This window comes from Amia ocellicauda, chromosome 10 (genome assembly GCF_036373705.1).
Source record: "Amia ocellicauda isolate fAmiCal2 chromosome 10, fAmiCal2.hap1, whole genome shotgun sequence".
Taxonomy (NCBI): Eukaryota; Metazoa; Chordata; class Actinopteri; order Amiiformes; family Amiidae; genus Amia; species Amia ocellicauda.
The window spans coordinates 16,469,152-16,493,483 of NC_089859.1; the positions used below are offsets into that span (position 1 = coordinate 16,469,152).

General features: G+C 46.6%; 1 protein-coding gene across 1 annotated transcript; it reads left to right on the forward strand.

The window, feature by feature from the left end:
• Positions 1-6,485: 6,485 nt before the first annotated feature.
• Positions 6,486-17,719, forward strand: LOC136760036 (protein sprouty homolog 3). The gene is made up of 2 exons (XM_066715269.1): positions 6,486-7,828; positions 13,893-17,719. The coding sequence occupies exon 2, from the start codon at positions 13,967-13,969 to the stop codon at positions 14,819-14,821; it is 855 nt and encodes a 284-aa protein (XP_066571366.1). The 5' UTR covers positions 6,486-7,828; positions 13,893-13,966; the 3' UTR covers positions 14,822-17,719.
• Positions 17,720-24,332: the final 6,613 nt, after the last annotated feature.

The window sequence follows — 24,332 nt, forward strand, 5'->3', positions numbered from 1 at the left end:
AGCAGAGTGGCCTCCAGTGTTGAGTATGAATGAAAATGGTCTGAGCGCAAATCCTCTTCTACCACCCTGTCCCCTGATTTACAGAGCCTGTGTGAGACAGTGGTCTGTAGCCCTGTCCAATTATAATTAGCATCTCCCTAAACACCCAGTCCACACCCTGACTGTCTGTGGCAGTGATGTTCAGACAGGGCCCCTTCTCTCCACAGTCAGAACTGTCCCCCACCCCTCCAACCCCCCTTGACTTGTTTTACAGTCTCTGTGCCCCCCCACCCCCAAACAGCATAGTACACTACAGCAGTTTCTCACTTTTCAGTGAGAAAACTCAGCTTGTCTTGAGGCACAGATACATTTCATCTGGTAAAACATTAGTATTCTTGATACATAAGAAATGCTTATTCCTTTATTATATTATTTTTTCTTGCATGAGACTTTTTCTCATTTGTCCAAAACACCTGTGCCAGCCTGATGGCACACCAAAATGCCATGGCACTCTGCTTGAAAAACACTGCACTACAGCACAGCACAGCACAGCCCAGCATGGGTAATGGGAAGGGATTGATTATGGCTGATAATTCAGGGCTTTGATGTGGATAATGCAGCCTCTCTCTTCCTGTGCTGCCTCTGCAGTGAAAGCCCCCAGGACAGGAGAGGATATTGGGTTTACAGGAGGTGTGTGTGTGACTGCAGCTGCCTGTGTCTGCATTTCTGCACGTGTGTGTGTTAATTTGTGCGCGTGCCTTCCTGCATTTCTGATTCTGTGTGATTGAATGGTAACGTGTGTGACTGTTGTGTTATCTGAAAACTGAAAATAAAGCGACAGTACAGCACTCTGTTTTATTGTTTTATTAGGATAAGTATTTTACATTTCAGTAATTTTAAAATTCAAAATTTTAATACTTATGATTAAAAAAATTTAAATCAATTCCTAAAATCACTTAAAAAAATAATCTTACAGTGATTAACTTAAACAAAATACATAAACTCAAATAAACTTGTGATTAAGGGCAATACTGCCAAATAAAACCATTAAACAAATAAACAATATGGTCAAATACATTTAAATTAACTGAAAATGCATCAGATAAATCATAAAACAAATAAAACCATAAAATAAAAAACAAAAACAAAACAATCTGATACATTTAAAATTAAAAACCAAACGGCCAATGTATTTGACAAAAGAAAAAACAAAACAAAACCAACCAAATACCAAAACAAAACAGGTGCATTTAAAATCAACTAATTCTTTAAAAACAATTAAAATTCAATACAGCACACACTGTGTGTCAAATTGAACAAGGTGACAGTGGATTTGTGCCACCAGAGAGTGAGAGTGATAAAAGAGTGAGCTGTGTCTTTGCACACGTGTCTTCGCTGGGTTTGGTTACTTTCACAAGTGCTGCATGTTTTTAAGCCTTGTTTATGTTGGGAGCAGCGTTACAGGACTTCAAACCTATTTTAAAAGAGTGGTTTCCCTGTACTACACTCACTCTTGCTGCCAGGGAAGAAAGCTCAAGTCCTATGCATTCAGAAGACAGAAAGAGGAGCAACAGCACCACAGGGAGGCTACTGGGAGGAGGCTGCTGGGTGCCGGCTCTTGTGGCTTATTCCTGGCTGCCAAAGATCCCTGTATAACAGGGCTTATTGTGTACAAGAGCTTGTTATTGTGCTGCAAACCCTCTGAATGCAGTAGAGCGCATAAACCTTCGTCGGGAAACCGGTCTTTAGGTGTAGCGGTTTTGTCGCTCTACTAGGTGGAGCTGAGTGCTGTGGAGTGCTGGGAGGTGCGCCTGTGATGGCACGGTTCAGATCTGAGCAGAGGTGGGTGGCCCTGTGCTGCACACTAAATCTGGAACGCCTGTCAGGTCTTCTCTGAAATCTCCCCACTGGAGACTTGGCCCCCCCAGCGTATCCCACACTCCCTCCATCCATTCATGTAAAGAAGTACTTCCTGTTATCAGAGAAGAGTTGACTTGCTCTTAATTTCCTGCTGTTCCTGTTGTTTTCTTCTCTGCATTCTGTAGATGCTGGGGTTTGGCTGTGGATGAACAGCAGGTTAGAGAGGTCAAGGGTCAACCACAGGAAAGAGCCGCAGGTGCTTTAAGTAGAAGTGCAGCAGAGACTCAGGGCCAGATCACATCCACCTCCCTCCGTGTCACAAATTACATTGTATTTATTGTAAAAAGAACTGCTTATAAATACATTTTCAGACAGGGTTGTAAGATTGTAATTTTGAGATGGGGGTGGTGGTGGGATAGGTTAGTTTTTATTCGGTCTGAGCCAAAACGTAATGGAAGTCAGACAATCAGACCCACTCAAACTATTTTCAGGGCTTGGTTAGATGGCACTGAGCCCATCAAAATGAGAAATGCCCACAGAATACAAAGGGGTTTTGTATTTCACATGCATAACTAATAAATCAATAAATCATAATCAAAAAATCATAAATGACCAGACTTCCTTTGCAATAAGACCTGTGTTTCTGTGACAGGAGCAGTGGAGGCAGACCGCACCAGCAGGTTGCCGGTGACGTGCAAGAGGGAGGCGGCGAGGAGGGCTGGTCATGGGTCAGTGGTGGTTGCGATCTTTTCTCTTATGGAGTTATTTTGGGATCCTAATGCTTCTGCCCTGAACTGCTGTTACTGCTCAGAGTACCTGGGCAGAGAAGTGGTCTGCTTGCCTAGTCTTTAAATAGCAGCCATTAAACAGCACTCTACCGGCCAACCTCTGACCTGGGCAGAGCACAGTGCACTACAGCACAGACTGGAGTCACTGCACAGCACACTCTGTAATCTCCTGGTCTTTCTCTGTCTCTCTCCCTGTCCTTCTCTTCCCGTCTTTCTCTCCCTGTCTGTCTCTTTCCATTTCTCTCTCTGTCTTTCTCTGCCGGTCTTCTCTCCCTGTATCTCCCTAGCCCTCCAGGCATACAGTGTTGTTGATCAGAAGTTTAGCTGGAGTCGCAGCTGGGGGGTCAGATTTCCTCACTTCTGTCTGCACTTTAATTATTAATATTAATAATCGGATATAATGTCAGCGCCGCATCCGCAGTCCCCTGAACCCTCGCAGCAGGAGAGAGAGGGGGAGAGAGACCGAGACACAGAGGGAGATAGATAGAGATAGAGGGGAGTCCTCTTTACCTTCAGACAGAAGCCCACCCCTGCCCCTGCTCCGCGGTCCTCTGTTCCCCCCCACCATGCACAATGCCCACAGTTCACAGGACTCTCTGACAGCCAGCAGTGTTGAGAACTGACAGTAAGTGAGCCTTTTCCACTATTACCGACTGTAACAGCGGAGGCGACAGCTCGGTTCCACAAACATTACCGTACACTGTACATTTGCTACTTAATTTTTACACAAACGTAAACGTCACAGTGCAAGGAACAAACTGCCGGTGACTTCAAGGCCTATGCGCAGCCCTGTAGGCCCTGTTGGGGCTCACCCACCCAGGGGGGGTTTTGGTTTATTTTCCCCAGTGGAATGAGGCCTGTTTAATTTCTAGAGAGGTATAATGATTTATCCTATCTCCTCAGCCCTTATTTTAAATGGGAAAGCCACAAAGCTACTATGAAGTGGGTCTGAAGTGTCAATAACTGGATGCCTGTACCCACTCCCCCCCTCACCGTGTGGGCAATGGCTTGTCTGTAACTGCACTGCTTTGCTCACACTCAATCGCTTTCTTACTTTCAAACTCCTCTCAGTGTGGAGAGCTATCCTTCTCTTGCTCTCTCTCCCTCTCCCTCTCTCACTTTGACTGACTCTCCCTGACTTACTCTTTCTCATTCTCTCTCTCTCTCTCTCTCTCCTCCAGCTCCAGGAGCTCACAGAGCCACTGATGCACTCTTGTCCATTAATAAAAATTTTATACACAGTCAGGAAATGCATTTCCTTCTAATCGGCTGCAGGCTATCAGACTGACAGGAAATGACTGTTTGGCCGGCAGCCAGCCCCGTTATTTTCTAGGGCGACGGGAGCCAATCGGAGAGCTCCGGTCAGCTAATGGAACCCGGATACTTCAGCTGAAATATCAAGTACAATTACAGATGGGCATTACAGCACAGGCACGGTATCTGGGCCACGGGAGAGGGGGAGTTGGGGGGGCGCAACAGGTGTGGTGAAGGGGTGGAGGGGCTCATTCATGCTGATCAGAATCAGCGTATGTGTGTTTGTGTAGCTGTGCAGGTGTGTTCTGGAGTTCAGTTGTCAAAAGTTTGTTGCAATGTAGAGGTTATGTGTATTCAGTGTGTCAGTGTCTCAGTGCTGGGCTGCAGTGTGTTCAGTGTGTCAGTGTCTCAGTGCTGGGCTGCAGTGTGTTTAGTGTGTCAGTGCTGCAGTGTTTTGAGAGGAGTTGATGAGCTGCTCTGATTTCTGTTGTTTTCACTCCCATTGTCATGCTGTGACCTGTAACCTTGGGACCCTGCTGCAGGCACGTGCAAACACAGACTCTGTTGAGCACACACACACACACACACACACACACACACACACTCACACCATGTGCATGTACACACAGGCTGCCATAGCCGGAAGACAGGAATGACTCTGTGAGCGGTGGAGGCCGAATGTGCCAGTCGTCACCCAGGCCATTTCACATTGATCCTGCCATGGGCGGCACAGCCAGCCTCGCATCCAGCCCCGCCTCTTATCTGACAGGACAATCTGCCATTATTTTCCTGGATCACAGAGTGTGGAGGGGAGGGGGTTTGGGTGTGAGTAAGCACAGATACACACACACACACAGCCCTCTATCTCACTCCACCTTCAGCCAATCATTCTCTCACTATGTGAACCTCAGATGCCATCCTAAATTTGCACTGCTGGGAATCTTCTCCATTGAAAACCCGAAATTAGTTTCTGCTCTGCTTTGCAGGCTGAGGTGCCAGAGGAGCTGGGTGAGCAGGAGGAGGAGGAGGATCAGGGAAGGAGACCTTGAAGAGATATTGCGATTTACAGAGTTGTGTGGAGGGGGGATTGGAATACTCCAAGCTAACAAATCACTGCAAGAACAAAGCAATGTCAATAGAGGCAACACAAATACAGTATACACCATGTTCGGTCCATTAGGCCACATGTTTTCATCAGCATCACACTGGCTGTTTTCCCTCACAGCTAGGCACAATTCTCCTTACATGTCGCATGGCAGTCCTCTGCAGTAATTGACCAACTGGTATTCATTGCATCTAGGAGGAACGTCTGGTCATGTGGATAGTAATCATAAACTTTCCACCTCCAAGCAGAGAAGCAGCTGGATTGAGAAAAGGAGAGTATGGAGGGAGAAATTGCATCACTATTCGTGGGTGTGAAAGCAATGAGAAATGGCTTAGTGTTTTTCAAAAAATAATACTGTAGGGCTCATTAGGTTATAATGGAGATCAAGTTGACTCCAGTTTCATTAAAAGTATCTAAGCAATCGAGAAAAACTATAATGCAGCTGCCTATTGGGCCACTGTGTGTAAAGGAGGGTGGGGCTGAGTCACCTGAGGTGGGAGGGGTTGGGGGTAGGCACTGGGGATGGGGATCTGCTGGAAGGTTGGTCACAGGGCAGGTCTTGCTGATGGGCAGCAGCCGCAGCCAACTGTGACAAGGCGGGGGATGGGGATCAGGAACCAATGCACATAAAATAACTTTTTGGACTGCCACGGTTTATATCTGTTCCATTTTAGGGTGTCATTCCCGATGTTTCTTTAAGGAAAGTGTTGCTTGAGACTCTATCCTGACAGAGAGAGAGAGAGAGAGAGAGAGAGAGAGAGAAGGGGAAGGATGAAAGGGAGGATGGAGGGAAGGGGAGGAAACAGCAGGCAGCCGGAGGCACAGAGATGAGGATCGCTGAGGGAGTGAAAGAGAGCAGAACCAGAAGGAGAGAGGGAGGGGCCGCTGTCGCCTGAGATGCTTCTCCTCTTTCTACCTGTGTGACATTAATTATTGATGTGCAGAGACACCTGCCCCTGAGCTGGTGTTACCTTCAATAAATATATAAATTAAAACAAAAATCAATTATTCATCAAGAAATAATTTTGAAAAATGGCTGTAATTAAGCGAAGGGTTTTCTCAGAACCCAAGTTAGCTCATTGTTTTGAGTTGGGCGGGGGTGCAGGGGGGTGACTGGGTGAAATCCAGGAGAGAGACGGGTTTCGAGGAGCGCTGAGCAGTGCAGGATTACAGGATTGTATGGTACACTGCGCTGACATCACTAGGTCAGCCTAGGACTCTGAGCTGGAGTAGCACGCCCTGTCCCCTGTGACCCTGTCCCCTGAGCCTGTCCCCTGACCTAGTCCCCTGAGCCCGTCCCTTTCTGTAATATGGTTTGTTATTAGCGCATTTCGAGCTCAGAGATGTGGCCAGGCAGATTATATACAGATATGCAAACCTTCCTGTTGGGTTTGGTGCAAACTTGAAGTTGAATACTGGTCAAGGTGAAAATAGCTTCCTATCCCAGCTGCTCCCAGCTGTTCAATGCACAGTTATGTGGACACTCACACTAACCTGCACGGTTTGCACAAGATTCTGACTTTGAGGTCAATGGTCAGTGACCCCCCTGGGGATTTCATCTGCGCTCTGCTGGGACTGGGGCTTGGGGTTTTTCTTTTTTTCTCTCTCTCTTTCTTTCTTTCTTTTACTTCCTCCTTCACCTATCAGCAGTTTCCTCTGTTCTGTCATTTCTCTCTCTCTCTCTCTCTCTCTCTCTCTCTCTCTCTCTCCCCCAGCCTTTTCACATAGATCTGTTTGAGTTCTCTCTCTCTCTCTCTCTCTCTCTCTCTCTCCCCTCTCTCTCTCTGCTGGCTGTGTTCTGGGACCGGAAGGAGCACAGCCTCTGGGAGTGTAAATGGGCTATTGGGTTTCATCTTGATGACGCCACTTACCCATTAACTATCTCCAGCAAATGTATAACCCAAAACCAACCCCCCCCCCCACCTCCTCCACACCATTCATATCCCTCATCCCTCCCGATCACTCACTCGCTCAGACGCTTGTTCACTCACTCACTCACAGACACACACACACATACTTGTGCATGCACACACACTCTCTCTCTCACACACACACACAAACACACACGCAAACACATCCCAGTCTCTCCACTCTCCCTCTCTCTCTCCACTAGATTTTACACAGACCTCAGAGAATGAGAAGATAAACACGCAGCCAGGAAGAGCTGAGCAGGGAGAAAGAGAGAGAGAGAGAGGGTTAGAGTGAGCAAGGGAGAGAGAGAGAGAGAGAGAGAGAGAGAGAGCATCCAGAACTCACACTTTCAACTTTAATTGGGAGATAAAAACAGGGCAGTGCTACAGTCCTACATCAGTTACTGAGGTGCATGGTTTTTATATTAGTGTTAGCATTAGTATTAGTATTATCATTATCATATTTGGATGAGATAATAGAAGCAATCCTACTTTTATAACTGGAATATATATTTGTTTTTGTTTGCTTTTTGATGGGACCCTTTTTGTTGTCATTGTTCTGTGCACTCTTATTGCTTTTGTATATATTTTTATATTAATTACACATTTTCCTTTTTAGAGATATTTATTGCCTAAGTATATTGGATACCACTTTTGATTTGGTTTGATTTGATTTATTTCTTATTTTTATCTTTTCATTTGGTGATCGGTTCTGTTTGTATCCTGGTCTCGTGCGGCGCCCGTCCCGTCCCGCGCTGTTAGATGCTCGCTGTGGAATGGGCTTTTCAATTCTTCCTGGACTGAGAGGAGTAGCAGGAGACTTTTTGTTTTTTTTTGACTGAGCTCTGAGAACTCAAGGTGAAGACAGCGGGGACTCTTCATACAGCCGGCACACACAGACTCGCACAGAATGGATCTCCCAAGATACAGAGGTAAGGAGACTATAGGGCTGTTGGAGTGACCATGCTGATAAAAGTTAATTCTAGTTAAATGGGATGAGATTTTTATTATTATTATTATTATTATTATTATTATTATTATTATTATTATTATTATTGTTATATTTTATTTTGCATTTAGGACATTTTGCATTTTCCTCCCTGATCTAGTACCTCACATGCACTTTTGCACTTTTTTCTGCTTTTCTGGTTCATTTTCTCTGAGTTATGAATTCCAGTCAGGTTCACTGCAGTTAGTTTGCTGTGCAGCACAGTTACGTTATTGTTATGATTGTTTCTTTCCAGATGAGAATGCACCTCTCCAGATAGGGTAACTTAGGGCGGGTGTGTGTATGTGTGTAAGATGGGGGGCAAAGGGAGGGTGTGTGGGGAGGTTGGGCAGGGTGGGGGTGGTGATGGTGGGAATTGAAAGACACATCTGAACTGGAAAGGAGAAGAGTTGTGTTTTAAATGCTTGGCCGCAGAGAGAGAGAGAGAGAGAGAGAGAATGAGAGAATAAAAAATGTAGATCAATAGCTACACAGCACAGCACAGCACGGCACAGGACAAAACAGCACAGCTACAATACAGCACAGCACAGCAATGCTTTTGTGGAATGGGGCTCTGGGTTTGCGATGCAGTCACAGGAGCACTCTGAGTTACGTCCATGACTTCACCTTAAGACATACAGTGTCGGGCACAAAGACAGTGGCAGTGATAGTGATAAAATTAAGTATTTGAATGCTTAATCCAAAGCCAACAATCATGATAATAATATGAAATCTTGTAATGCTTCATTAATGAAATGACAACTATTTTAATAATAATAATAGTGATGCATGTATTTAGTTATTTATTTATTTTTTACCAATTGGCTCCGGCTCATGATTTGAAAACTTATCTTTCTTTCAGCAGCTGTGTGTGTGTGTGTGTGTGTGTGTGTGTGTGTGTGTCTGCTGTGTGTACAGTTCAGCTGGTCATGTATGTGTATGTGTGTATGGGGGGGAGACAAACCCCAGGGTCTCTTAACCAATGTTTTACACCCTGTCTTCTTCATTGTCAGAGCCAGGGCAAGGAGGGGTAGAGAATGACATGCGCCTGTACTTCCCCCCCACCTGCCTTCTCTCCCTGCATGTTCCTCTCTCCTCTTATCTCCTGGTCTATCTCTTTTTCTCTCTCTCCCTCATTCCTCCTTTCACTCACCCTCCCACTCTCTCTTTCCCTCTTTCTTTCCCTCTCTCCCTCTCTCTCCTTCTCTCTCTCCTTCTCTCCTTTTCCCTTCCCTGCAGTATCTATTTCAGTCCATGCTGGGGGGTCAGATTCAGCACATCCGGAATCTCATACAATTTCTTGTCATTCAATCCCCCCGTGTTCCCAGCAGGACCAGGGGAGCAGTGCTGGGTCCCAGTGCTTGTCATGTTTCTGCCCTGTGAGGAGGCTCTGTGCCGGGGGGCACAGAGGCCTCCGTCTCCCTTCCCCTGCTCCATGTCCCTACAGAGGCTGGTGTGTCTGCACCTTCCTTAGTCCACCACAGCCTTCTCATCCCAGGGGCCAAAGTAGGCATCTTGTGGGAGGCTGGGAAAATAAAATCGAAAAAAATACTAAAATAAAAACAATAATAATAATATGTTAAATCAATCAATCAAATAATCAATAACCTTTTCAAGTCAGTGTCTGTATCCCTCCCATTTCCAGCACATTGCTATTAACATTCAGACTGTGTTGTGAATTCCATGCACTTGTCCATCGGAAGAAAAATGAAACAGCTGACAGATAGATCTGTGTGTTGTGGGAACGTTCCCTGATTGGCCTTCTGCCCTGTCAGCTGATCTAGTGACGTCCGCCTAACCCTGACCCTCTCTCTAGCACTGTCCCTGTGCTTGTCAGTTAGCACTTCTGGGCACACTGCTGCAGTGCTGTTGGCCCCACAGGGTCCCTCCACCTTAGCTCCAAATTGATCGATTTAACTAACTATGAAATGAACTGGACAAATGTTTCCTTTAATAATAACCTGTGATGGTGGCTACACTGTTCATTTTGAGGCCTGAGAAATGGCACCTTCTAATAAACCCCCTTATTGTTCCAGCTCAGGGCCCTGTCTCTCTGCCCCTGGTTGTACTCTACTTTGCTAGAGGAGCACTTGTGTGAGGTGGCATGGCTGCAGACTGCCTGACCTACAGCGTGGCTGGGTGGGCACGGGAGTGTGTACTTTAGAAGCGTGTGATTGTGCTTTTCGTTGCTTTGAGTGGAGTCGTCCGTGCGGTGTGGGAAGAGGCCTATAATCAGCCTGACGCAGTCCTGTCCACCACTGAGGTGTGCCAGGTGTGTCTTGAGAACGCCTTACATTGATTTCGTGGGGTACAGACAGACAAATCCTAGAAGCAGATCAAAACAGGAAACAAAATATTAATAATGGATGGTCTGATTTTACTTCTTTCTTTGGGGGGCATCTATGTGGTATCTGTAGGGGGAGGGGAGGTAAATAAATTACAGGATACTTCAAGCCCCCTCTGCTTTATAGTAGAACCATCTACTGACCCTGCAATAACACAGCAATCATGTTTTTCTGCCTTCATTTTGACTCCCACCCCACTACACACTTTGAATATATATATAGAGATAGATTGATATTATCATTATTTTTTAATGATATTGTTTTTCCAATTCTTGGTTTTGAATTTCCCCGAGCCAAGTAATGTGTTCCGATTTGTTATGAATAATATGGGCTCCTCATCCTGTTCCAGCAGCAGATTGAGTTACTGTGCCAAGGATGTCTGCAAGGGAGCGCTTGCAGGAGCCCTGGCTTGTGTGAGCCACAGTGCAGTCAGCAATTATACTCCCTGTGTGGAGCTCCCAGTCTTCAGATTACTCCAGCCCTGGCCCCTACCTCCTCTCCTCCCCTCTTCTCCCCTCTTCTCTCCTCTCATCTCTTTCCCCCCACTCCTCTCTTCTCCTCTCCTCCTCCTCTTAGAGTGGAATTGAAGGGCTCCATTGTAAGTTCTTCTTTTTCTTGTTCTTCTTCACAGTTTTGACAATGGCAGCCCCATAGTTTTACAGGGCTTGTGTCCCGGTCTCCCTGTCTCTCTGTTTCTCTGTCTGACTTTACCGATTTAATTCGCTGGGCTGCTATCAAAGTGCCAACTACAGCTGCTTCCATTACATCATCACTTGGCTAAAAGCATTTCTGCAGCTAAGAGTGACATCATGCAGGCGGGCAGGCAGTAGGTCTGAGTATGAATGAGACTTGACTTCTTGGAAGTGACTGCGCCGGATGTATCACTTGTAGGAGTCTGATTTGGGAAAGTTAAATTTGGCACGGCAAATAATGAGGAGACAAATAGACACACATGTTACTGGAACAGGCGAGTGAAGTGAGGGAAGAACCTGTGCTTTGAGGGATGCTTTCCTTGCATCCACTCACCGGTGCTCTGACTGCCGCACGCGCAGAGTGTCACCTTGCCAATTGATGCTGTGCAGGCTGAAATATATTGGTTTTAGTTGAGTTGTTAATGGAAGGGTGTGTGTGTGTGTGTGTGTGCGTGATACTAGTTCAGTTTATAGCACTCTGTATTAAACTGCTCTTGGAACCTAGCAGCTTGGCACAGGATTCCCATACAGAACACACATGTATTTTGAATATATGGTAGATCCTTATATTCCTTTATGCCAAAACTAGCCTTTTTGTGGTATATTTGAAATTTGATATTAGTCTGTCATCCATATATTTAATTTATGTTTAGTTTAGAAATTAATTTCCGTTCTAGTATCTCTGGAGCGATTGACCCATATGGAACAAAGATATATGTTTAATATATTGTAGCTCAAGGTATGATCCTTTCATATACCTGAAGTGACCAATTTATGGGATATATTTTAAATCTGTAATTTTATTCTGTAATCCATATATTAATTTATATGTTCAAAAGATGTGGTAAGGTTAATTGTTACCATGTATTTTGAATATTTAAAATAAATTTATGGATTTTAATTAAAATACATTTTAAACATATATATCCTGTATTCTAAATATACCATTGGCCGCTTTATTGTATATAAAAAATACAGGGATTGTACTTCATTGACCAGATATAAAAAATAGGTTTGTTCCATAAGGGGATCCACACTACCCCCAGGACTGTGTGGGTGGGAGCTCAAGCCAGGTCTAGACCGCCTCAGACACCCTGATGCTATCTATGAACCACAAGTGCAGAATCGCTGCTGTACAGGAGGACTGCGCTATAACCTGGGGAGAAGATGTGTAGAATTATATAAGCACAGTGTGTTCACACTCAGGGGCTCTACAGCAAACATTCACAAGAGTGAGCCCTGAGCCTTCCTCCCGAGTCACACTCCAGCCTTTAGCAGGATGACCCTTATGGAGGTTTACTGTAGACAGCAAAGCAAAGTGAACTCATGGTAAGCATGTTAATCCACCATGGGCAAAACACTGCAAAACACTGCACAAACTATAGCCAAGCTTTCCTGTGCTAAACTCTCACAAAGCCTGAGCTTCAGAGGGAGAGGGAGTCTGTGGTCCTGATGTGAGTGCTGGCTATTGATCCCCCCCCCCATTTCTCTTATTGTCTCTTGCTTTCTCTCTCCTTCTCCCTCTCTCTCTATCTCACCCTTTCTCTCTTTGTCTCTCTCTCTCTCTCTCTCTCTCTCTCTCTCTCTCTCTCTCTCTCTCTCTCTCTTCCCCCTCCCTGGCTGGAGTCAGTGTGTGCTGTAGGGGAGCTGAGCATGCACACGATACAGCTCACTTTACAGTGTTGCGCTAATGGAGGGTGAGGGAGCTGCCGTCCCTGCGGGGGAGCGAGGGATGCTGCGATGGGGCTTCCCAAACACAATAGTGCAATCCCATAATCCCTCAGTCTCCCTATGTGATTACTCCGGCCGTGGTGTTCTGTAGCTGTGCTGTACTGTAGCTGTGCTGTACTGTACTGTGCTCTACATGTCAACTGCTAGCTGAGATTTGACTCCTGCATTTCTATACAGCACAAATGCCAGTGCTCAGTCAGATTGGAGGATTTGGCCTTTTAGTGACCGGCCCAGTGGAGTTTGCCCTCCCTGTTGTCTGAAATCTCATCATCCCCTGGTCTTTAATTAGCTACACCTGCCTGAGCTCCTGTTTCTGTAATCAACACCAATTATTCACAGACCTGGAGTTGTTCAATTCTCCTCACAGCTCTGAAACCAAAGTGTTTTCAGACCTTGGCATAGTCTTCCGGACTAATGCTCTCTAGGAGTGGTGTTGCAGGACTCCCAGTCTTCTGTAAAAAATGACACTTGGGGCTGTGCTTGGACATCCTGTAGGCGGCCCTGCTTCCGCCTGCTAATTGAACATTACAGTACTCGTGTTTTACCTAGGCTGTAAATCGTATTAAGGAATAATTTCATTTACCGCTTCCGTAGTTTGTGGTTCTCAGGCTTTGATGCTGTGCAGATTTGGCCTGCCTATCTGGATCCTATCTTTCCTTCCTAAAAGCATCCCAGGCTTTAGTCAGCCATTCAGCTGAGGGCTTCCAGGTTGCCAGCAGACTGAGTTGGGCTGCGCTAATTGCTGTGCCTGTGGATAGATTTCCGTTTCAAGTGAAGTCAGCCCTGCTCCTCTGCTATCTTATCTCCCAGTCTGGGCCATTTAAATGCTTTTCCATTTCACCCTAATGACATAGTCTATCGCTCCAGCCTTGTCTGGACCCATGTGAGTCTCAGCGTGCCGGTGCTGTAGCAGGTTCAGCAACTAAGATGCAGAGATCATGGGTGACACTCTGCCAGTGCCTTTTATATCCATGTGTTGAATTCGACTTAATCACTTTGTCAGAAATTAAAAATGTTCAAAGGATGAGAAAATACAGTGAAAACTGTAGTATACATTTGATTAGAGTACAGTGGAGGGCAGGGCATCTTAACAGAAGTACAGGGAAGCAAATTGCATGCAGGGATTCACAGTACAGAGGTACACAGCATAGTGTGAGAACAGCTGTTGCAAAGCCACCATGCTACTCTGTGTTTTTGTACAGATGAGTGACCGTCTGTCTGTCTCTGTCTGTGTCGGCAGGTTTCTCCGATGTGCCCTGAGAGCCGCACGCCCCGTCGAGCAGCTCCCCACCTCCCCCACCCACCCCTCCCAGGATGGATCCAGACGCGCTGGACCTGCAGCCAGTGCCGGTTCTGTCCATCGACCAGATCCGGGCCATCCGGGCCAGCAATGACTATGTGGAGCGGCCAGTGGTGCTGGAGCCAGGAGTGTCAACAGCCCACAAGCCAGAGTGGAGCCAGGACGACCCTCGGCCCGGCCCGGCCCAACCCCTACCCCGCAGCCAGAGCCACCACCACCCCCCCCAGCACCTGGCACACCTGAGCCGCTCCAGCACCGTGAGCTCAGTGTCCCGCAGCAGTGCTGCCTCTGACCAGAGGCTGATCTCCGGCATCACGCCCTCGCACTCTGGGCCGCTGGCGGTGCACGGGCAGCCCAAGGCGGAGCTGAAGCCTGAGGAGCTGGGCAAGGCACTGGCGGGTGGGCCCGACTTGGGCCGGCACCTGTTCATCTGTGAGCGCTGCGGCAAGTGCAAGTGTGAGGAGTGCGGCGCCCCCCGGGGGCTGCCGTCCTGCTGGGTGTGCGGGCAGCGCTGCCTGTGCTCGGCTGAGAGCGTGGTGGAGTATGGCACCTGCCTCTGCTGCATCAAGGGCCTGTTCTACCACTGCTCAGCTGACGACGAGGACAACTGCGCCGACCATCCCTGCTCTTGCAGCCCGGCCCACGCCCTGGCGCGCTGGGGCACCATGGGGCTACTGTCCCTCTGCCTGCCCTGCCTGTGCTGCTACCCCCCTGCCAGGGCCTGCCTCAGCCTGTGCCAGCAGGGCTACGACCGCGCCACCCGGCCCGGCTGTCGCTGCAGCAACACCAACACTGTGTGCCGCAAAATCTCGTCGTCCTCCTCCTCCAATCGCACGCCCTTCCCCAAGACCCTGGAGAAGCCAGTATGACATGGGGAGCATCACCACTACAGAATCACTTGTGCACACCCACGACTCCCCTGCCATTTCCACTGCCCCTACCACCCCACCCCATCCCCCCGTCCCAAAACCACCCCCCCACCTCCCCGTCCCATCCCCCACCACCACAAGCAGCGAGACACTGTCTGAAAGTGGCCACCTCAAACAATCTACAACTGTGGGTATTGCAGCCCTCCAAACCACAGCACCTGTGTCTTTATTTAACTTGTTCCGGATATTTATTTATTTATTTTACTTTTTATTTTCTTTCTATCTATCCTTCCTTTCATTTTTTATTTTTCCTTACCCGTCAAGACAGTCGGAATCTTTCAGTTTGCACCGTATAGGAGAGTTAAGAAAAAGAAAAAAACATCCACACCAACACATCGGATAAAGGCTACAGGTGGCTCTGAGGGTATGTTCAGGTCCTCTTGGCCTGAGCCCCAGGATCTGCAGGTGGACGTGGTGTGAAAGCTGTGGCAACTAGCGAGTTGGGCCAATGTTCCCCTGGAGCCGGGGGGATGGAGAGCAGCGATGTGGTGAAAAACAGGAGGTGTGGACCTCACTGTGTCTCTACAGCACTTCAGTCTCCAGGCTGAGAAACAATGCAGGTGGGAATTTTTCAAGCCACGTTCGATGACCAAACTTCAATGAGACTCTTGGAGATGGAGCCGTGAGAGAGAGAGAGAGAGAGAGAGGGGGAATTATATATGTATAATTGTCCTGTTTTAACTGACAACACTGTGAAGAAGCCCCACTGGTCTGTGCTCCCACCTGGGGCCTGTGCTCCTTGGTGCTCTTGGTGCATCAGCTGATGCAGCCTGGCTCTGCAGTGCTCGTGGGAGTTTCCTTTTTTGTACAAGAGCTTTTTTTCTGGAGACCAAGTGTCTGGTCGCAGCCTTGTCCTCACCAGCCAGGTGCCAGGCCTTGCCTTGTGCCATTTGCTCGGGGAACATCCTTCCAATGATGGATGAGGTGGTGGGGGTTCTGGATTCATGAATGGCAGTCAACAGAAAAGTAGGGACCAGCAGGACTGAACACAGAACCTGCAACTACCTGTTTGGGGACTAAAAATCCATCAATAAATAAATAAAAACATACTTTTGGAATGGCAGATGATCTTTTGGAGATGTACACGGGGGAACAGAAAGCACAAAGCTGTGCACGGTGCCCAGATGCCCCCTAGGGTACTGGAAGCTGTGTGTGAGAGTTTAGCATCAACTCTGTGGAGAGAAGAACGCTGGGCAGATGCTGGTCTCCTCGGGGTGCGACTATGGACACTCCATTGACTGACTCATACAGTGCCTACAGGCTGAAACTGAGAATCTGCCCCTAGGGGAGCCTGGGCAATACCTACACTGTCTGTCTTGGCTGTTTGGCTACAGAGAGGAGCACAGAGCACACAGAGAGGCCAGCCAGGCCCAGAGAGGAGCATGCTGTCAAAAAAACACTGCAGTTGTGTCTGGGTTTGTTTGAGAATGATGCGCAGTGTGCACTGTATATATACATATATATATATATCTGCAGAATAATCATATTTGTTAGAATTACTTTGATATATTTTTGTATGTAATTATTATTATTATTATTATTTTTTCTTCCTCTTTTTCTCCTCCTCCTCCTTCAACTTTTTTCTTTTCATTATTGATATTAACCTTGAGTCTGTCAGAAGCCTGATCATTCTGCTGCTTTACACTACTGTTGCATTGTGGGGGAGAAGTCTGTTGGAAAGGGTTGCTGTACTGGGATTGTCTTAGTAAGTAACTACAGGTGCAATGGGCCTGGCTCTTTTGGCCAGTAGGTAGAGCTCTGAGATCTACACAGCTTCCATTCCACTATCCAGGGGCTCAGGGGACGGCCTGTGCCCCCCGGGAACCACACTGGTGCAGGCTGGCGCAGTCCTGGACCCGGAAGAGGCACACTTTAATCCAGGCATTCCTTCCGCTGGAGCATCTCAAATCCTGATATACCAATTGGCTGCAGAGGACCAATGTAGAACCTTACCCATTGCTTAAGGTGCTGATGAGTTACAAAATACTATTAAACACATATTCACCCGATACACATATATGTATTGACATCACTATAGAGTTAAAACAAGCTCATGCTTACTGTAATATCCTGTAAAATCACAGTTCAGACCTGGACATTGAAATGGTCTGGTGATTGCCATGTGGAGATTAATACTATATATACATATATGTGTGTGTGTAAGTGTGAGTGTGTGTATGTGTAGGTGTATATGTGTGTGTGTGAGGGTGTGTGTAGCTTCTGCATGACAAGAGCCACAGACAGCTCTCTCTGTTCAGTAACGCCTGCTGTCTGAACCACTTCCTCTCCACAATGCAACCTGGGAAAAATAAATCCTCCCTTTTTGCCAGCACTGCTGAGCAGGTCTGTGTGATCCTGTGCTCCTGTCAGTCAGTCAGTGGTGCTGTGCTGAGAGAGGACAGGTTGCACTGTACTGGTAATGTGCATTGTAAAGGAGTGTCAATCTGGTGCAGCCCGTAGGTTAACTTCTGTCACCTCCCCCATGAGTAATCCTAAGTATTGCTTTGGTACAAATTGGCATCTTGTATGTTGTACAAATAAAATAAAATAAGAAAAGGTATATATAAATGTATAAATATATATATATATATATATATATATATATAAATAAATATATATATATTAATTTTACACATATTTTTTTTCCCTTGCCAATGTCGTTGACGAGCCACAGATATTTATTGAAGTCGTTACTGTGGGAAGAAACAGTAAAGTATTTATTTAAAGATAGAAGAAATGCCCCTTGTGATGTTTTTTGCTTTGTTTTTATCTGGTTTCTGCAGTGCGACCCTGCAGTGGTGGCTGGTCGTGAATAAAAGTATTAATTTTCAAGTGGTACACACTGGTCTGACTGCTCTCTAACCTGCATTGTGTAAGTGACTGGGGGGAAGGACTGATAGATAGATAGATAGATAGATAGATAGATAGATAGATAGATAGATAGATAGAAAGTAAGTTTATACATTTATAAAGGTTTATAGTGTGTCTGGGAGAGACAGGCAGTTTGCTCCTATCAGAAGCTCTGCATGTTTGCACGGCAGCCTTGTGTGAGGTCTGTTTGTTCTGTGGGTCAGCAGCAAGGGGTCAGGCATCCTCTGCATGCCTGCAACAAGCTCTCCCACCTCTCACCTCCTTCACAATGGAGATGGAGGGTGTGTGTGTGTTCGAGTGGGGGGGCTGGGTGCGCTGGTGGTGTCCCTGACAGAGAGCTCCCCCCCACCCCCCTACCCGCCCTCTCAGCCTCTGCCCTGCCCTGCCCATGTTCCCCTTGTGCCCTGGGTTGGCTCTGTCAGGCACTGTGCAGGGCAGCCTGTTGTGTCAAATCAAGGACCCCCGCTGTGGGTATGGAACAATGCTGCCTGTCAATCAAGCCCCAGCCCTGCTGTCAATCATCCCAAAAGTCCATTCAAGTCACCAGAGCTCCAGGAGAGTGTGTGTGTGTGTGTGTGTGTGTGGTGGAGGAGTGATCCTGTTCACCCCTGCGTGCAAAACTCAGGTCATGACCTCAGCATACCCTCTGTGTAACTGCGTCAAAGAGAAGATTCTCTTTTTTATTAAAGTCTTAAACTTCAGCTGAAGTGTTTGTAAATGATCGGCTGTTACTCACCACAGCTGGTGAAAGAGCAGGGCTGAGGTCAGAGTTTCTCCCTCCTGGTTCTGCAAGGGGCTCAGCTGATTGGTTGATTTTTTGTTGGTTTCAGCTCCAAAAAAAAAAGAAAAAAGTCGCTGATTCCAAGAGACTGAAAATACATTTTACTGGCACTTTGAAATCTTCCTTTAAGAGCATGAAGAAAATAAAATAATAATAATTCAATTTGTATGATAATAATAGTTAAATGGTTAAATCAGGCAACTTAATAAGTTTAATTAGTGGTCAATTTAAGTAGCTGAGCAGACACGTAACAAATACTATATCTACAAATGCAGTGCATTTTGGGAAATAACACAAAACAAAACTAGAAGGAAAAGATTCTGAAGATACTTTGCCTATATGTGACAATATGTTTTCCGTTATATGTTATAGGATATACAGTATATTATTTTTTATGGTAGTATGCAGGTTAATATCAGTGACAGTTTGTAATGGAGTATAATTTAGGTTAGGAGTAGTATGCATCAGGCATAACATATACAAGTAAGTAGTTTAGTATCTGCAGTATAGTAGCAGGTACAGTATGTGCATGTTCAGGACAGTATATAAGTTAACATTTGTATATGTACAATTATTATTATTGTTATTACCATTATTATAACTGATTATACAGTAGAAATACCCTCCAAGAGTAATTAAGCCGTTTACATCATATAACCCATTTATTATATGACAATTATAAGGAAAAGTATCACCAGAGTCTCATGCAAAAATGCCAAGCGGACTACAAAATGTAATATGCGACCAAAGAATGTCATATGGAAACACATATTAGAGTGACGGCAGCACATATTACACACTATGTTACATACACATTGCACTTGTGTTCCTGCAGACCATGCTGAGTCCTGGACCCCTGGACCAGTTCTATTTTTGTTGTTTGTGGTTGTTACCATGATTCAAGTCAAGCTATGTAAGTCAGGTTAGCAGTGGTGAAATGTGCATCAGTGATGGTATGCGAAAGTGCAGAGAGAGTATAAGAAAGGCAGGATAGTGTCTGTGATACAGGCTACTATGGACACGACATGTTTATGTGTATACCATGATACACCACACTGGATTTGTGCCACAATACAACGGTCTACAGTATAATGTGTATTACAGTACACTGTACTACACTGCACTGTATTATATTGTAAGACTGTACTGTAATAATATACTATATTGTTTCGTACTTTAATATAGCGTAGACTGTATTATAAAGTACTGTACTAATATACGATAATGTCACAACCTGGAGAGGGGACCGGGGTTTGGCACACAGGAGAAGAGGCAGGAAGTGAGGAGACAGGGGGAAGTAGAGTGGCGTGATGGGGGGGGTTGTGGATGCTGGTAGGTTGGTATGGAATGGGATAGGATGGGACACTGATAGCTCAAGGTATCTGGAGGAGAGGAGTGCCAGGTCGGGCCAGGCAATCAGCCAGCCTGCCAGCCTGCCAGGGGAAACAGGAACAGGGAACAGGCAGCTGGGGGGGAGTCTGGCTCTCAGGCTCTCTGTCTACGTGCTCCAGGGCCTCTGCTTTGGACCTGCCAACAGGAAAAGGATGTAATCTGAAAAGTGCGCACCCCCCCGGCGACTGTCCCCACAGGAGGCTGTGAATGTCATTAGTGCGTCAGGTGACACTCAAGAGGAGATGAGGGGCACAGTGACAAGGGCGTTCTGTGTGTCCCTCAGTCCTCAGCACTGTCCTTGCTGTTTTTGGAGGCCTGGGATTGTGGAGGATTGTGGGTGGGGGGAGGAGGATGAAGGAGACAGTCAGTGAAATACATAGACAGAGACAGAATGAGAGAGAGGAAAAGAAGGTGGAAAACGGAATTAAAGAACGAACAAGGCTCGGGAGGTGTGAGGGACAAAGGGGAGTTGGTGGAGGGATGGAGAGAGCTGAGAGGAGGGAGGGAGGGAGATAATATGTAGGAGGGAAAGAGGAAATGTGTGAGGGAGGGAAAGAGCAAGAGACAGAGAAAGGTGTGCAAAAGATGGTTGGAGAGGCAGAGAGCGAGATGAAGAGAGAGAGAGAGATGGAGAGGCAGGGAGAGGGGTGAGAGAAAGAGAGAGAAAGAGAGAGGGGGTGAGGTAGCTGGGAGGGCTAATGGCAACTCCATTAGGAGGGCAGAGAGGAGATTAGCAGGAAGCAGAGCTGGGAGCACAGTGCCGGGTCAGGAGCTGTGAGTGAGTCAGGAGCGCTTCCGCTGCTTTATCGACAAGCTGTCAGTGTCAGAAATCCAGCGCCTCCATCACCCTCCTCTCCTCTGCGGCTCCCTCTCCCTGCGCCCTGCCACAGCACCGGCACTCCCCCCTACCCCGGCAACCCCTCCCTGCGCTACCACACCCCTGTGACATTGGCTGGCACACCTGTGCCCATGCATCATTGTTTCATAACTGTCCTATATAGAAGAATATGACATACAATTAGAACAGAGGCCTTGTACTCCACTTTTGAGGTGTGCTGTACACAAAACAGCAGACTCACCATGTCCTTTAGATTGCTTTGCTGTGTTCCCAGCTGCTGTATCTTAAAATAAAACGAATTACAACAAAAAAAAGAAAAAAGTGGTTGATGTTTTGAAAGGACACAATGTTTACCAACACAGAACTCTGGGGCTGGCCATGCCAGCAGGAAGCCTGAAGAATTGGTTTCCAGAGTCCTTTTGTGCAAAATATAGAGCATTAATAGGGATCAAAGCCACCTCAGAATGCTGTGGCAGGCCTGTGTGGGAGTGTAACCGCCACGGACTGTGAGCCAAACTGCGTACGAGGGTCCAAAATGTCCTGACCGACCCTGTCAATCGCTTTTCTTGTGTGTGGATTGAATGCCGTCGACACAAGCCATTTACTGTCCTCACACCCTGCTCGGGACAAAATTCAATACAACAAAAACAGACATCAAACAACAAATGGACAATTAACAAATCAAAAACAAACAAAAAAAAGCTATTGGAAATGCTAGTGTCAGCCCAGTGAGTGCGTCACATGTGTGTGTGTGCTTGTGTGTGCCTATGGCGCATTGTGTGTGTGTGTTTGTGTGTTCCTGTGGTGTGCCATGGGCCCGTGCGGTTAACTCAAGGATGCCAAACAATGGGAAATATTTAGGTTGTTTTGCAGAGCAGACCCCACTCTACAGAGCCTTCAAATTACTTTTTTCCTCTTTTCTTTTTTTCTGTCTTTCATCACAGATGTTCCTGATTGTGGTGACCCAGGGTCTCCTGCTGTTTTGAGAAATATCCCCACGTTTCTCACAGCCCCAGCGAGAGCCTCCCAGAGGTGGGCCCTGGACTGGGGACCCTCACCTAGTGCTCGGAGCTGTCTGTCTCTTTCTTTCTTTTCTTCATTTATTAGCAGACATCCTTATCCTGAATGACTTACAGAAAGCATTACAAAATATAGTAAATACAATAACTGCAAAGTACCCAGTACATGTCAGCTCAGGAACATGCCAATGTGCTGTGATTATATTATGTGTGCATTTGTCTTTATTTTTGCATAAGTATGTCATAAGTATGTGCACAGGTGTGTGTAAATGCACGTATTATGTGCGTTTCTGTCTGTGTGAGTGACTCCGAATTCTTCTGGCAGAAAAGTGTGACTGCAAACATACGTGCTTGTGTGTGCATGTGTGTGCGTGTAACGGTGTGTCTGTAATCTCTGATCCTGGGTGGGTTGCAGAGTGGAGACAGGAAATGCAAACAAACTGCTGAGCACACTGAATCGACCGAACACTGAGAGAGACCTGGGGGAGGGTGCGTTAGGGGTGTGTGTGTGTGTGTGCATGTGCATGTGTCTGGGGTGGGGGGGCAGCCTGGGAGATGGATTGGGTCAATCTGTAAAGAGAGATAGGCGAGAGAGATGGATTATTGTAGATGACCCATTTCAATGCTTGTGAGTGTGTGTGTGTGTTTGTGTGCGTGCATGTGTGTGTGTGTGTGTGTGCATAAATGCCTCAGGGTGTTTGTGTGTGTTTTTGTTGTTGCTCTGTGGGTGGGGGGGGATTCAGTTTACAATGAACTTCATGAAATGTTAAAATTGCAGTCTGGGCCTCCACAGATATGTGGGGTCCAAGACAGAGGCTCTGGCATGGGGGCCGGGGAGTGTGGCTGATCAGGGGACTGGATTGCAACATATTCTGGAAAAAACTCAATCGAATTAAGCTTGGTGGTCTAGAGGACAGGAGCAGAAAATAAATGACTCCAGCTGCTTATGCCACACACAGTCACACACACACACACACACACACACTCACACACACACACTTTCAGGTGGAGTACCTCAGGATAGTTGTAGGATTTTATTCTGTTTTTTGGGGGTGTGAAGTACAAAGTGACTCCTTTTCTGTTTCTTTCTTTCTGTCTTTCTTTTCTTTTCTTTCTTTCTTTCTTTCTTTCTTTCTTTCTTTCTTTCTTTCTTTCTTCATTTCTTTATTTATTCATGCTGACCTCACGCACTGGGCGAGTGTGTGTGTCCCTGCAAATACTCTGCCAGGAGCACATACGAGTTTAGTAGGTCAACAACAACAAAAACAGCATTAAAAGTTGGATGGTTCTGGCTATTATAAAAATAAAAGTCATAATGGCTGAATTATTTAGAAACCTCTCTCTCCCTCTTTCCATCACTCTCTCTTTCAATTACTTCAGGAATTTTTAGTCTTTCCCCCTCAAGGCTGTGTGTATACTGCAGGTCTCTGGTTAGTGTATGCTCCACCAGTCAGCACAGGGAGATGGGGTGGGGGCAAGAGCGAGAGGTGGGGGGATTGTGAGATAAGTGCATGTTCTTCAGTACAGGAGTGTTTTAGCTGAGAGTGGAGAGCAGAAGGGGATTGGGGGGGGGGGTCACTGAAGAAAAAGCTGCAGCCCATAAGAGCTACAGACCAGTCAAAGGGAGACTTTGACTAAGTGTCTTTTTGTCCTGCTGTCTCCCTCGGTCAATTCCCAAGCCTCTGTTCTGTACCTTTTGCCGCGAGAAAAGTGAAAAGTGCTCTGCCCATAAAAGTACAGCAAAGCAGGCTAAATCTCACACAAAAACATGTATATACACACATTTATTTATTTATGTATATGGTACTGTTTGTAAAAGGAATGGAGATTAAATGCAACTAATACCAGAGTTCAGAACAGGAAGCACATGTTATGCCCATTAAGCACTGTGTCGGTGGGTGAGGGTTGTCTCTGTCAGTTTAGGGAGCGCTGTTGAACAAACACAATTTGTGAAGGCCTCGGACTGGCAGGGCATATTGGTGGGGTGGCATAGTGCCTTGGATGCCATCTAACTGGATAAGGACCAGCGGGGTGTCCACCAGGCTGGGATGCAGGGAGGAAGCTTCAGGATTCACAACATCACTCCTGGAACTGTGGAGATGCTCGAGAAGGAGAGGACTGACGCCCAGCAGAAGAGAACACCTGTCTGTCTGTCTGTCTCCTCCACATCTCTCTCTCTCTCCATCCCAGTCTCAGGCCCCTACCCTGGTTATATTCTCACTTCCCCTTCTGCAGTATTGTCCTGCATCTGTCCGTCCGTCCCCCACGCACATTCTTCACACTTATCTCCTTCCTTCTTCAACAAGTCAATCCAGGAAGGAAAACGTCAGAGCCGGGCTGAGCTCCAACGTCCGAGAAAAGAGAGAGAGAGAGAGAGGAACTCGGAAAAGAACATGTTTGATGTCAGTGGCTGGTATTTTGGGAAAGCGTAAACAAAGGCCTGGCTATATTTAGAGACTCACAGGAAGCCCAGATGAAAGTGGCTGGAGGTGTGAGTGGGGACTTATGACTTTCCCACAGCCCCGGCCAGAAACACAGCCTGGCAGCCAA